General features: G+C 38.5%; 2 protein-coding genes across 15 annotated transcripts in view; both read right to left on the bottom strand.

Moving 5' to 3' along the window:
- Positions 1–4,588, bottom strand: part of msps (msps cytoskeleton-associated protein 5) — a 103,272-nt gene extending 98,684 nt beyond the window's left edge. For all 4 annotated transcript variants that reach the window (XM_067784286.1, XM_067784290.1, XM_067784300.1 and 1 more), the window contains exon 1: positions 3,893–4,588. The gene's annotated coding sequence lies outside the window, so the exon portion shown is untranslated. The remainder of the gene's footprint in view (positions 1–3,892) is intronic.
- A 6,589-nt stretch (positions 4,589–11,177) lies between these two features.
- Positions 11,178–16,224, bottom strand: part of LOC137250765 (arrestin domain-containing protein 1) — a 32,483-nt gene continuing 27,436 nt past the window's right edge. For all 11 annotated transcript variants that reach the window (XM_067784272.1, XM_067784212.1, XM_067784202.1 and 8 more), the window contains 3 exons: positions 15,510–15,877; positions 12,016–12,541; positions 11,178–11,840 (listed from right to left, as the gene is read on the bottom strand). In XM_067784272.1, coding sequence (XP_067640373.1) covers positions 11,392–11,840; positions 12,016–12,541; positions 15,510–15,877 — 1,343 coding nt within the window. In that variant the 3' untranslated portion in view covers positions 11,178–11,391. The remainder of the gene's footprint in view (positions 11,841–12,015; positions 12,542–15,509; positions 15,878–16,224) is intronic.

Here is a 16,224-nt window from a genome sequence, read left to right as displayed (position 1 = left end):
CAAAGAAAATATAAAGCGCTCAGGCAAGTTAACACACCCTTGACATAAGTATACGATGTTACGATTAAGCTTAAATAATTTCACATCATATTCTGAAATCTGGCCATCACAACAGTTTCTATGAAATCTTTTTTGGCAAAAACCCGAACATGGCACAACAAGGGAGTCATTTCTCGCAAAGGCTTTATTGCACTTAGCACAAAAGTCATACATTTAAGAAAAAATTTTAAAGAAAATCACGTAGCAAACGAAACACGTCTATACGCGACGAAAGCCGAATTGCATTTTTTGCCGGGAATTGCCCGGTGAATCCAGTACTCATGGAACAGTACCCAAAACTTGCGGAAGAGGAACGCATACTCCCCAGGGAAACGCGATTCACTCTGGCTCAACTTCGTTCTGGATACTGTAACAGGTTAAACTCTTACATATACAGAATCAACCCCGACGTACAAAATGTATGCCCCGCTTGCAATGTGCCCCCACATGACACCAACCATCTCTTTAATTGTAATGTGGAACCAGCAAGTTTCCTTGGACTCCCGTTAGTGGATATTGATGACAATTTGTGATCGGTCGCAGCTATTAGGTGGGGCGAAACATTGCTACAACAACAACATGTCTGCTTCGGTAGCTTTCTTGGCAATTGCATCAGCTCTTTCATTTCCTGGTGTACGCATGTGACTGGGAATCCAGATTATGTGTACTTGATTGAAATTGTGATTGTGAATAGTGCGAAAAATATTTTGAGCTATGTAGTTGTTGGTTCGACGGTCTTTTAGAATGTGACGAACCACTAGACTATCTGTGAAGATAGTTATACTTTCACTTTCGTGTGTTGTGCGTTGTCATAGCTGAGATTGTGTAAAGAGGCTGTATATAAATTAAACAGAAGAGGCGACAGACAGCTGCCTCCCCAGCGGGTTAGGGGGTCAGAATATACCCGCGGTAGGTATGCCTGTCGTAAGAGGCGACTAAAATACCAGATTCAAGGGGCTGTGTAGCGCAACTCTTCAGGTTGGCAGCGTAATATATAGCTTCTCCAAACCCAATTGTCAACCTCACCTATTCGCGGCAAATCCTGTTTCACTAACAGACGAGGCTCTGGCGACCCCTAGCTCCTCATGGAACTTGGGGGTGGGGAGGGAGGGATGGTCTGAAGGTTTAATGTGGCCATATAAATCGTTCCCGAGATGGTCGGGCTAGCACCTTAATGGTGCTGTGTTACCGGAGCGTACCGGATCTGTATCCAGCAAAGGACCATCACATCGATAACACTCCCCAAAGCCTTCGGGGAGTAACCTTATCGCTACAACAACAACAACAATTACAGACAGCTGCCTTAAGGAAGGCCATTAAAAACTTCAGCTTCGTCATTACCTAGCATATCTGGTTTAAGAATAATTAAATAATGATATTGGATATGTAGCGCAATATATAGCTTCTCCAAACCCAATTGTCAACCTCACCTATTCGCGGCAAATCCTGTTTCACTAACAGACGAGGCTCTGGCGACCCCTAGCTCCTCATGGAACTTGGGGGTGGGGAGGGAGGGATGGCCTGAAGGTTCAATGTGGCCATATACATCGTTCCCGAGATGGTCGGGCCAGCACCTTAATGGTGCTGTGTTACCGGAGCGTATCGGATCTGTATCCGACAAAGGACCATCACATCGATAACACTCCCCAAAGCCTTCGGGGAGTAACCTAATCACTACAACAACAACATGTTGGATATCACTTCCGGAACTAGATATATATTTCGCTGGAGAACTTTTTTCCATGTTTGTTGGGTAAACAAAATCCAGCTGTTGCCGGGTTGGATTTTATATAACGTGCCACGATTTTCAAACTTTTGTTGATTAGTAGGGGTAGAGGGGGTCCTAAAAATCACCAAAATGGAATCCGCACTCTAGGAAACTCTTATTTTATGAAATATAAGCTTTTTAATTTCCAAATTTAGTAAAATTTCAACTTAAGTCCTGCATTTAAAATTCGGGTCGCACATGTCGATAGCGGTATCAAAAGACGCGCATTTGCGTCAAGATTCAGAATCCGTAAGCAGAAACTATATTTTTTATCTCGTTTAAAAGTTATTCGCGGAAAACACGTCGATACTATTGTCGCTTTTTTCGTTGTTGCAAATAAACAAACGAAAACAAATGAAGGTGGTGAATAGTGTTACCAGGTCCGCAACAATATCTTTTTATCTTGGTAGAACATTATAAGGTGATGGCACGTCGACATAAATGCAAACAAACATACCCTATCAATGTATTTTGATTTTGTAAAACTCTATGACGGGTTTGTTTGGAGGTGATTTTTTATATTAGTTTTCTTGTTGCCGGTGTCGGGTCGGTTAAGGGTAATTTTTTTAAAGGTGTTCTACGGAGAATTACTGTGCATGGCGTAGCCGGTGTTGGATCGGCTAAGGGTTGTTTTTTTAAAGTGCGGCCCAAGGCCGCCTACGCAGAAGGGAGTACTACGCAAAAGGACATCACCGTGGCGGTAGCCACGGTTATACCACACACCCGGACTTGGCATGGCGTAGCCCAGGGTTATTTTTTATAAGCGCGGCCAAAGGCCGCCTATGCATAAAGGTGTTCTACGCAGAATTACTGTGCATGGCCACAAAAAAGAGCTTTTTCAAATTTTTGGTAAATAAAGACTAGACAATTTAAAGATATATATATACATCAGATAAAATGTGTTTTTGTTATTTTTCGATTTTTTAATTTTTGAAATCCATCCACTAGTTTCGGAGATATTTTGATTTGAAAAATTCATAATTTAATCAACATAACATGGAATTACCCCCAAACCTTTCATTTGCACCAAAATAGAAATATACCGTTGGAATCAGCATAAAAATCTCTATAAAGTCCGATTTGTTTTTTTTTTTTTTACAATTGTATGTATTCTGCACTTAAGCCCCTTTTTCTAAATTCTTATCATAAAAAATTTTAATATTTACTTAAAAATCGCGTTCCGGTAAATTAAATACATTAATTTCAAATTATTCAGAGAATTACAAAAACAAAATACATTGATAGTGTATAATGTTCTACCAAAATAAAAAGATATTGTTGCGGAGCTGGCAACACTATTTTTTGTTTTCGTTTAATTGCAACAACGAAAAAAGCGACAATAGTACCGACGTGTTTTCCGCGAATAACTTTTAAACGAAATAAAAAATATAGTTCCTGCTTTCGGATTCTGAATCTTGACGCAAATACGCGTCTTTTGATACCGCTACCGACATGTGCGACCCCAATTTTAAGTGCAGGACTTAAGTTGAAATTTTACTAAATTTGGAAATTAAAAAGCTTATATTTCATAAACTAAGAGTTTCCTAGAGTTGCGGATGATAATTTGTGATTTTTAGGACAAAAAACAAAAGTTTGAAAATCGTGGCACCTTATTCAAAATATTCCGCCTTGGCAGTACTTTTTTTTCTTACTGACAGGCAACCCAATATTTGTATTCTGCCTTCTGCATATTCTTTGCACTTTCGACCAACATTTTTCATTGTTTTCAATTTCGAATTAACGGAATGCTGTATATTGTTGTTTGTGCTTTTTCCACCCCTTTTCTGCAGTGAAAGGCGCCTACTCAGCTAAGCGCTGTGGGGGAATTTTGTGTGATAACTGTTTGATCAACTACCAACGGCAAGCGAACAAACAAAAACAATTAAAAAAAAACATCTGCGACTGTCTCAGCAAAAGCAGCTGAGTAGCAAAAAATCGCAAAGCACACAAACGCGCGCACATGGTCAAACAGATGCGCAGAAAGTGGACAAGAAAATAAGGAAATCGGTTGGCGAAAAGATGGTAGCATAACGAATGGGGGGAAAACTGCATGAACATTTGTGGAAAATCAAGATGTCGACTTACCGTTTCACCACACCCAAACAAGTTGACTTCACTCTAAGCTTTAATTAAATTTTGATTTCTTTGGCAAAATGTGAAATCTTGGTGGTTATTTTTAGATTTTCAAGTCACAAGCAAACCAAATGTGGGGCTGCGTCTTCCACAATTTGCACCCGATGCAGCTGCTTAACAAATTGAGCGCACTGATTCACACTTAATAACTTTCGAAAAGAACTTTCACAGCACAATTTTTTATATTTGCATTTTAACAATCAATCTTTTGATGTATCTGCTAGTCTACCCAGCCGTGTTTTTACAAAAATGCCTTCATTGTGTATATTCACATTTGATTTGTCACAATTTTCTTCTTGCCCAGAAGCTGCAGGCGGCGGCAGAGTAACAAACTTCGATTTTTCACCAAACAAAAAGAAAACAAACTGCCGTTTTCCAAGCGCGACACACATACAACCAATGCAAAGAAAATTGTAAAAATCTGTAGAGGCGCAGCAGTGCAAAGGCTACTCAAATAAAATGAAAACACGCACTAAACTTTGTATTCCGTTCTACTGCAAACCAATTGTTTATCTTGAAATTTTCCGGACTAAACTTTTGTACTTGTTATTGTATTGTTTTATATTGAAATCACAATTTTTACAAATTACAAATAAAGTAAAACTTGCAATTGGACGACAGCAGCGACAAAACCACGTCCATCTTGTATTATGCAGTTTTCTTCAATAAATAATTTTTCTTGCATTCGCAATGCATGGTTGTATTTAGAAGTAGTATGTTGAAAGAATTTTTCGAAGATGAGTGCTGCCACGTTTTAAGAAAATTTTGCTTACAAGGTTGGTATTTCTTCAGCATGTTAGCAGTTAAAGTTTGCAAAATAATAAATACCTTAAATTTACTTTTTTATCTATTATAAACCATATTTAAACAAACAAATTTAGTTTTTCCCTTTAAAATTATGTACCTGCCAAATGTATCCCACTTGGCTACACCTTTTAGAGATTGATAGTTCCAGCAAGTGACATACCTACATACATAAATAAGAATTCCATGTACTTTGTTTTTGTAAATTCGATGGACAAATGTCAAAATCGTACTGCGCCGGAAGTTGATTTATCAAATCAAATAAGAAAAGGTTATAATCAGCTGTTCGATGCGGCCACCTTGTATCATTCCGACATGCAGACAATGACATTTACTTTGACAAATGACATTTTTAAGCACTGAACATACCAAAAACTAAGAAACTGAACGCCACCAACAGAGTTGCATTGTGCTTTTGACTTCATTAGGCATTCGATTAGCTACTATAGAAATAATTATAGATACGAATTTTGTAGGGAAGATTGAGCTCAATAAGCGTCTTAATGTAGAAAACTGCTTTTATTATTCAATAAGCCGTCTGTGTGAAAACAGTATTACTCTCTTTCTTTCATTCGCTGAAGCAGTCAAGTGTGACGTGTATGTACGGAACGAAGCAATTTTGAACTCGCGAATGCACAATCCTCTGTGTATGATTTGTGCTAAACCATGGCTCAATTACCCTACAAGAAACGCTGATAGTCTTACTAATCACTCACACTTGTAATTGACAATGCTGATCCTGCGATGACGTAAATATTCATACTCAAATTTATGTATGATCCTTTACTCGCTCACGCATGTCCGCATGTTCCCAACGACAGCCTATATTAATAGGGGGACTCATGAAAGCATATAAACTTATAAGGTGTAAAATTATATCCATTTACACACGCGGTTATATGAACGCACCTAGTAATACTCTTGATAAACTTGATTGTTTACAGCTGTATTATTGCCAAACAAAATTTTTTTGATTGTTATACAAATTAAAAAATGACAAGATTAAGTGAATAATATAAACTAAAACGCCTTTACTTGCTGATGTTGGAGATTTCTGATGAAAATGCCTGCTGTAATGTCTGCAAGGTTGCATTCCTTTGAGTTTACCACGTTTACACAATGAAATGTGCGCGTAAATTTATACAAATTGTGTAAATGATTTTTCATACAAAATTTGACAGCTCGTTTACGCACTAGATAAATTTATACGTTTACACACTTTATAAGGCATTTATACGGTTACATGAGTCCCCCTAATGAAAAAGGACTCAAACTGGTAAAGCTTCGGACCCTGGTACAGAACAAAAGAACATAAAGCAGATACCATTATGCATGTGAGACAGATATGTACATAATTCTCAACGGAATTTTATGTATGCGAGAACAGTTTATCCGATTTAATCATGTTGTCACTACTGACTGTCATATGACAATCAAATGATTATCACGGTTGTTTTATTTTTTAAATTCCGCCATTTTCAACCGACGAAAACCATATAAAAAATAAGTTTAAAAAATGAAAAAGAGAGCATTTCAAAGATCCATGCTAAAAGAAAAAAAATCGAAAATAATATTTAAAAATACCAAAAGCTGTCGGAATGAATGTGGCGCACTCAAAAAATTGATACGCGAAAAATAATAGTGGTTAGGAGTGATTCATTTTTAAATGTGTTTCCGCATGAGGAAAGCGCTCTTCTGTATCTACAGTAAACTATCATTTATGACACTTTTTGATAGTTAGAGTGTCAGTACTGATCCAGGAAAAGGAATGAGAGTGAGCAGTACGGCTATATACTTAATCAGTAGGCGATGTTGGTGTATAAGAAGGAGACAAAAACTCATACGTACACAGTTGTTTACATCACATTTGCGCAAGTCCCCTTAAGTTTGTGAAAGAAAGTTTGTATGAGGCGCTGATCGTTAGGTTGGCATTGCTGACAATCCGATGATAGTCATATGATAGTCAGTATTCTTGTAGGGTATATGGCTGGCTCATCTCATCAGCTGATTTTATTTATTTCATTGCATGGTCGATGGGATTGTCAAAAAGAGATGGCAAACTCAAAATGAAACCAACACAGTTTGTCATGGCCTTTCTATCACATTTCGAAAAACTTGCTATATTATTTATAGAAAAGTGTTGTGGATGAATGTAGTCGATTGCCGGTTATGAACCTGGTACACCCCTTCCGGTTCCGGGCCGATTGCCTAGCGACAGGCATGCATACGACGAAAGTATTCGAATTGAATAATCGATCTAACCGTTTACGACATGATTCAAAACTGACTACAAACTAAATATTCGTGAAAATTTTTACGTATTCCAGCACGTACTCGGAAGCCGACAACGTATAGTATTATTTCTTGAAGTCTTTCGCTTCTTCGTTGTGCTATCTGCTTTATCATCACCATAATTAGCTTGCGCTTAACCGCATAGGCGATTTTGGCCATTACTTAACAAATCACTGTGCCTCCAATTGGAAGCACCAATGTAGATCAAGTTTTCTTACACCAATTTTGTGGGAGTCTCGCCCTCCCTCTGTCTCCAAGTCCGAGTCTTGATAGGAGCACCTTTTAGACGGAGCGTTCATTCGCATACCATAACCTAGCCAATAAAGATGTTACACTATCTTCATATCTACCAGATTCAAGGGGCGGTGTAGCGCAACCCTTCAGGTTGCCAGTGCAATATATAGCTTCTTCAAACCCAATTGTCAACCTCACCTTTCCGCGGCGAATCCTGTTTCACTAACAGACGAGGCTTTGGCGACCCCAAGCTTCTCATGGAACTTGGGGGTGGGGAGGGAGGGATGGCCTGAAGGTATAATGTGGCCACATAAATCGTTCCCGATGTGGTCGGGCTAGCACCTTAATGGTGCTGTGTTACCGGAGCGTACCGGATCTGTATCCGGCAAAGGACCATTACATCGATAACACTCCCCAAAGCCTTCGGGGAGCAACCTTATCGCTACAACAACAACAACATACTTTCTTCCATATACGCTTGCTGCCAAGTCATAAACTCTGTTAATGCTGGTTCATTTCGTCTTCAATCAGTTAGCAGGTCGCTATTATCATTTATGCAGGAAACGGTCCCAATCTTCAATAGAGTTGGGTCGTTTCGTTCTGAACTTGTTCAATTGACCGGGACTCTCAACTGAACAAGTGAACTAGATCTTCGGTTTCGGTTCTTTTTGGTCTTTTAGTTCATTTGTTCTTTTAGTTCGTTTTATCTAATGTTATTCTTTCTCTCTTCTCGTTCGCGAACATTGTAAATTCATACATACATACGCAGAAATTCACAGTGAGCACGAATTTCGATGATGCCACTTACACTAAAGATATGTGTGGTCATCTTTGTGTCTGGCACTGCTTCAACAATATATGTATGGACTATTTATGAAAAACATGCTTTGTAAGAAACTAATTATTACATTTATTAAACTTGAAAAGTTCATATTTATAATTTGTGTCTGTACTCTTTCAATTTCCTGGATCTTCCGAAAATTGTAACTTTTTTTGAAGTTAATATATATATATTAACTTATTTATTCATTACTCATTTAAATATACATACCTACACAAAGCATTGCTGCATACACACCCCCATCTATACTTGTTGGCTTTTTTCGAGGGTGCGAGCAGCAGTGATCAAATTTGCTTGAAAAAAAAAAAGAACAGATGAACAAAAAGAACAGCTTGTTCGTTCATCAGAAAAAGAACAAAAGATTCGAATCTCTGAAATGAACGAAAAAGTACAACTCTAATCTTCAAACCTTACGTTACCCATCGAATTTTTTTGTTGCATTTTCAGGCATCCATCGTGAGCCTTAAGCCGGAGTCATTGGTGCCGTATGTGGTATCGCTGTATCCGTATTCCTAACGTAAACAGCTGTTTATCGTTACGACGGTAAACCAAAACCCAATTGGTTGGCTACGATACGGTTACGACCTTAGCGGCACCAATAATCGATTGCATTGATTCTCATAAGGTTGGTCGAATCGGCTGTTAAAAGGTTACCGATACGGTTACCGATAAAGCACCAATGTCTCCAGCTTTAAGTATTAAGTAAGGGCAACTGAGTATAACGTTTTAGCACTTGCCCATGATTTTAGAAATTTCGCAGCCCTGTGGTCCTATCCACGTCTTTCCTTCTTGATGGATCATAGGCACCTCCTCTGTCCCTTTGATTTCTACCAAACGGATTGGTAGATTCATCGAGTCATGTCGTATGGTCCGGCCTTAGCGAAGACTCTCTTTCCAATGCACTTCTTGATGAAGTACTGAGTGAGATTATTACCTTGATCGCCACCTGACTTTCCAACACATTGTAGCTTAAGTACATTTTCTCCACGACTACAATTTCCGCCTGAAAGACACAGCAGTGATTTTGCAGACTGTGGGATCTACTTGTTTCTGGATCGAGACAGTAAATAGTATACCAGACCCCTTCTGTTAATTTGAAACCATCGGTATACACGTGTATAGTACTTTCTGCCATTTCCACGCCCTTGCGTCAACCATTCGGCTTGATTGTGGCCCCAATATCTCTTTCGCAGCTCAGGCACGGAATCATGTAGTCCGTTCGCCCCATATTTGATGTCTCTATATTGCTTTGCCGTACGGCCTGCAATCCTTCTGCCCCGGGACCTTAAGCTCTATTGAAGTTGCTAGCGCTATTTTTTTTTACCATTAAGGCCCGATTTTTCAGTACAAGTTCAACTCAGTTTGTCAGTTAAACTACGCTTAAATTTATTCTGCAGTTTTTAAGTCTACTTTAACTGAAATTTAAGCTAAGCTTAAGCGGCCGATCTGCCAGGGTTAAACTCTAGTTTACCTATCAGTTATTTGCGTTCGTACGAAATGGCGTCGAATATACCCAACAAGCATTTGGGCTTGAGTACCATTAGAGCTCATGTTGATAACTAGGCATACTTCTAAAATTTCAAGTTGTTTCGAAACAGTGGGTCAACTCGAGAATCACAGCGTACTCAGCAAAAGAGAGAACTTTTTGTAAAGCAAAACATGCTATTACTTAAGTTGAAAAAATGTAATTAACAACTTGTGGTTCTCTAACTGGACTCAGATGTATGATTCAATGATGTTGATGTTGCATCTTCGGTGTGGCAGGCCAAGCACGCTACCATACACCACGGCGGCCGCGTATATAATTTATTCTTGATTAATTACGCTTCATTACTGCTATCAACCAGGTGTTTATTACTCACAATAAACAGCTGTTGGTTTTGGTGGTACCACCAATGAGATTTTTTTCAACTCCACCTCAACTCGATATATAATGTAAAATATCAACTGGAAAAATGGGTTTAATATTCATTTGAGAACTGTGTATTTCTCAAAATCTCTCGAAATTAGAATAATAATTGGAAAATATTAATGACGTTGGAGATCAACCGGAAAACTTTTAATTTTACAAAATTTCTCAAAGGTTGGATAGTGATTGAGGAATGAATTTGGATATAAACTCGAGAACTATCTGGTTTAAGAATAATTAAATAATGATGTTGGATATCACTTCCGGAACTATATAAATTTCCCTGGAGAATTTTTTCCATGTTTGTTGGGTAAACAAAATCCAGCTGTTGCCGTATCTACAAATTATCTATTTTTAATACAAGTTAATAGCCTTGAATATTGTAAATTGTTAGATTTATTGAGCTAAAAGGCTTCAAGATGAATAAAACTTATTTTTTTGTTTATATTCATTTATAATTTATTTGGTCGCCTTTTGTTGAAGCCTTTTAGCTGAATAAATCTAACAATTTACAAATTATCTAGATAATAAAAAAAACAATGTTGCCGCACAAAAAAGCATACCCCAAAGGCGGCCTTCAACTGTGACTGAAAAACTGCTCAGTAGTTTAACTGGAGTTTAAATTGGACTAGAGTTTAAGCTTAGCTTAACCAACCACTGATAAACCGGGCCTAAGTTAGCAGGTGGGATGTACAGAATGGCATGCAATGCTGCTTTCGGGGTAGTTTTCAGATATCTCGTAATGCCAATGATTGATAGCCCGCATACCCTCTCAGTAACCGCAGATGTAGGAAGTACGATTCTCAGGAGGAAATGGTTGAGCGTGTTTTGTGTTCGTGTTCTCCCCTCGCGGAGTTAATGCTAATAGGGGAGGCAGAGCTGCCAAATCTCGAAGCAATAATTAAGCTTGCTCCTAGACAACTTATAGTATTTTCCAAGCGGGCGGAGTTAATCCATAAGATAAACCCTGGTACATTACTAATTAGGGGTTTTCAGTGTGGTCGTAAAACAATTTTCGATAGCACTTTGGACACATTCAGTCTATGTGAGGTCTTTAATGACCGGCCAATTCAACCTTACCTAACCTAACCTTTCGGACATTATTTCTATCAGCCAGCATCTACAGCTTCTTGCACTCAAATAGTTCTGCCTCAGTATTTTCTTAATTACAACTTTAATTTCCCTGAGGGCCTGAGGGTTATAAATGGGTACAAATATTTATTGTAAAAAAAGTAATACATTCGAAGTAAAAATATTTACATACGTATATATGTATGTGTCTCCATCGATATTTAAACAACTTAAATAAAAATATACTTGTTTCGCCATTATGGAATACGATGTCTCCCAAAAACGATATCTACTTTCAAGTCACTCGCACAACTTCCAGCCTATACCAGGCTTAGAACCGGGCGGTGGTGTCCGTGTGGGTTGATAATCAGGTGGTAAACTAAAACCCAACGCTTCGACATTACCACCTGCTCCCCTGCTGGATGGACTCCTTTGAGAGCTAGCTGATGTATTATGTTGAGCTGGAGTAGATGGTGAGGGAGAATAATTTGTGTGTGACGGTTGAGGTGTTGCCGGATGCGATGCAGAAGCTGGCATCGGTGTTGATGGTGCTGGCGCGGATGCCGGTGCTGGTGACGATGGAATATGCGAAGGATAGTTACCATTCGTTGGTGGTAAAGGTTTGTTAGCTGGGTTATTCACATCACCACCTGTAACAGCTGCATCACTTAGAAAAACAGGATAGCGTGGACGGAATGTAGTATCTTCAAATTGTTCACTACGTATATCCTCCTCAAACATGGGAGGTGCTAAAATAGGAAAAAATTTATGTATCTAAGTTAATTAAGTATTTCCATTTAATAGCTGGTTTCTCTATCTCTAGTTAACGCTAATACGCAGGTTATTTACGACAATTTAAGTGTCGCTCAGCGTAACCAGAGATGAGAAAAACGACCCTAAGACTTTCGAAACATGCAAACTTACGCAATGGCTTGTAACTCGGTCCTGCGCCAGGCTGTGACATCATTGCTGGTTGTTCATTAGCGCCGCTCGCATATAGCGGTACCGTGCCGATTGTAAGTGGAAATTCTATTACACAATCCGTGTAGATACGTGAAACTTTCGCAATAAATCGTAGCGTATAACTGACTTGTATAAGGCTGCAATTCTCCAATGAAGTGGGCGTGGTCGATGGAATTTGCAAATATTCATTAAATTCAGCTTTATTATGTTTAACAACTTCGCCGCAGTGATTATCGGCCACCTTGACTTCGACAACTTGACGTTTAGGTTCTGGATTACGGCTGGTAAAGTTGACTTTTTTAATTAGACGCACTTTGACATCGGAACAATTGAAATCCGATTGATTATCCAGGACAATATTGAAATGTATCTTTTGACCCGGCGCATAAGCGGAGAAGGGCACCTTAACATGCATCACCATAGGACCGTTGGCACCACAGCAGAAAATCCAACAGAATATTTTCTCTTCAATCTTTTGCAAGGGTTTCTAGAGGGAATACAGTTTGGAGTTAATAAAATTATAAAAATGCATAGAGTGGGAAACTTGGATCATAGTGCGCCAAACTAAAATAGAACTTGCTCCAGATGGGTTCATTATCTATTAGCGATGTGTAGTGGAGCTGTACCATCCCTGCATTGGTTGATTGAAATATCTGTGGCAATTTGAAAAAACAACCTAATTCGAGTTAGGATAAAAGTGATATTCTGGCTTCATAACAGAAATCCGTTACAGATCTCCCTGTGGTACTTACTCATAGCCCTAGTGCCAAATGGCTGCTACAAAATAAAGGAAGTTACAACGGTGAATTGTGGGTGGCTTTTCAGATAAAGATCTATGTATCGCCATTACCCTAACTCGAATTAGGTTGTTTTTCAAATTGCCACAGATATATATCATATATATTAGGGGGACTCATGAAAGCATATAAACTTATAAGGTGTAAAATTATATCAATTTGCACACGCGGTTATATGAACGCACCTAGTAATACTCTTGATAAACTTGATTGTTTATCAGCTGTCTTATTGCCAAACAAAATTTTTTTGATTGTTATACAAATTAAAAAATGCCAAGATTAAGTGAAAAATCAAAACTAAAACGCCTTTACTTGCTGATGTTGGAGATTTCTGATGAAAATGCCTGCTGTAATGTCTGCAAGGTTGCATTCCTTTGAATTTACCGCGTTTACACAATTAAATGTGCGCGTAAATTTATACAAATTGTGTAAATGATTTTTCATACAAAATTTGACAGCTCGTTTACGCACTAGATAAATTTATACGTTTACACTTTATAAGGCATTTATACGGTTACATGAGTCCCCCTATTATTTATAATTGCTGTTTTTATGTACGGGTCCCCTTTTCGCTCTTATTTGGAATCCAAATTATAAATACAGGTTTGGTTGTAAAGATGGAGATTCGGGCTATTAGCGAGCATTGGGCAATTTTGGTCGTAGAGCTTTTGCTTAGCTATATTTTATTAAAATAATTTGTTAAAAATTAACGATTGTGAGCACACAAAGAAATCAATTTGTACTATGGCACTATTGTGAATATTTGCACTGCATTACCGGCAGTTGCTCCCATACGCCAGATGGCAGCGCAAGCTGAAAGTTTTAATTGATTGATAGAACAGCTGATTTCTATTGATGTTTGACAAGAGACTTTTATATTGGTTGCGCAAGGTGGCACGGGTCCGGCTCGTATGCATATAATATAAAAATTAATTCGATTTAGCTTCAAAAAAAGGTTTTAATCGTTATCAGGTATGTTTTGTCGAGGGCGAGATAGAACGCAGTCTATCCAGGTTCAATTGAAGGTCCCACAGACCAACACTGAATAAAAACAGAGTATTTATGTAGTAAGATCATAAGGTGCATACACACATACCTGGCTTTAGAAAGGCCGTAGCTTTCCTTAACAAGAAAGTAAGAAGGGGAACGACGTGGTGGCCTGCATTTTAAGTGTGCGGCGGATGGAGAAGTTGAGGGCAGACGATGTCGGAGAATACTCCTACGGGGTATGATCGGTGGTCGCATTAGTTGGGTGCAAGTAGCTGAATAGCTGAGGGACTGCAGTGAGTAGCAGGAAAGATTCAACAACGAGGGTTGGGCGATCAACAGCGGCAGTCAGCTGCAATGAGAAAATGATGATGCATCACTCCACTCTTCTTATTGAAGCAGTGATTAACTAAATGGGGGTTAAAGTGCATTTAAAGCACTTGGTAGGGAATAATTTTAAGCCGCTCCGGTGCCGGGAAGGCGGTGTGATTTGCATTACCCGATTCACAGGCTTCGGGGCTGAATAGCGTACCCGAACAGAAGAGGAAGCTTATTAAGTAGGTGGATAAAAGAAACATTTGGAATCACAACCACAATTACAGTACACTGACCGTGGAACGTACACGCAAATATAATGGGCACCGCCATCAATGACGTGTATAAGAACTGCTGCCACGAGAGATACAAAGAAAAGCTCTAGCGAATATCAAGCAAGTAGTATGGAAAGAGCGGTTCTACCCCAAATGGTGAAAGGAATATATATATATATATATATATGTGTGTGTGTGTGTGTGTGTGTGTGCAAAACCCCAAATATGTGTGCGTGAGAACTTTGTGAACCCAGCAAGAAATCGAGCGACTGATCAGTATCTGAACAGTTTCTGTGATCTGATACTGACCAGTCGCTCGATTTCTTGCTGGATTCACAAAGTTCTCACGCACACAGATACACACACACATTTGCGGTTTTGCACACACACACACACACATATGTGTATGTCAGTATGTATATACTTTTCCTTTCACATTTTTCCTTTCACCATTTGGGGTAGAACCGCTATTTCCATACTACTCAGGCATGGAAATTTATGAAATTTTGTCCCGTCTATTCTAAGGAAGGTATAATTAAGGACTTCAGCAGGTATATTAACCTAACCATATGATTTGAGTAAATCGAAGTACAGGATACAAAAGTTTAATAAATAATTGGTTCTAGAAGAAAGTGCAAAACGGTACGAGTCGCACTTCGAACGTATTTTTGATAAAGTGTCTATCTTCATGGCTGACTTCGAGTATTTCTGAATTAAACCAAGCAAAAATACGCTTCGTTTGAATTTCACTTTGTCACATTTGCTTCACTCAAATGAAAGAATAAAATAAAATTGCAACTCTATATAAAATAATAATAACTATATACATAAGTGTATAATATTTCAATTGACTTGGTTTTATATACTGCACTGAAGTTTAAAGGCCGATTTATGTACATAAATGTGACTTTAGCCTTCTACGCGTTTCCCTGAAGACGCGCAAGACTCATTGATGGGTAAAAGAAAACTAAAAATTTCACTTTTGGCATATTTTAACTTTGAAGAGAATGGTAGCCGCATACAAAATGGGGAACTTCTAAAAAACCTTCATTCGAAAGGCTTCAAATTTCTCACCACCTACCATATGTTCCGGATTCAAATTTAAATCATATGGCGAAATAACTGTATAGCCTTGTTTGAATCTGTTGTCATAACGCATCACACGATCAATTACCAAAGCAACCTCGTGCTGTACTTGACCCCATGATCCATTATATGATGTCGGCGCATTTGGCGGTATAGTAGCGCGAAAGGGAAAAGCATACTTTCCGGCTGGTAATTCTATCTGTGCTCCACCACTTTGTCCATAAACATGACTCTCTGTGCTGTAATACAGTTCGGAAGCAGAAAATGTTTCGATCGTCTTTTGCGGTTTACCCTCAGTGTCTTTTTTGGTGACATTCTCCGTCCAACGAGTCTCAGCATGACCACAGATGCTGATGTAAATAGCTAAAATTAAAATATTTTTTTATTCACTGTAAATATAGAAACATTTGAAAGTAGATCTACATAAACTCTGTTATTCATAAAAAATATAAAAGGTTTTGAAAGCTCTTTAAAATTAAATTAAAATTTCCACTGAAATTCACAATTAAAGGAGCTTTTCGAATCTTTTCAAATTTTTTTTAAAGAGGTCTAAAATGTATAGGCTAATTATAATTATGAGTGTGCCCATCACTGACTGCTAAAAGCATAAATGATACCTTGTTACGGTCTGCTGCTACGGTCTACGGCTACGACCCACTTGGGAGCGTGTTCACGGGAACACACCTAGCGATGTGGAAAAGGTTGCGATG

This window comes from Eurosta solidaginis, chromosome 1, assembly GCF_040869045.1.
Source record: "Eurosta solidaginis isolate ZX-2024a chromosome 1, ASM4086904v1, whole genome shotgun sequence".
NCBI lineage: Eukaryota > Metazoa > Arthropoda > Insecta > Diptera > Tephritidae > Eurosta > Eurosta solidaginis.
This window is presented reverse-complemented; position numbering and strand designations above follow the sequence as displayed.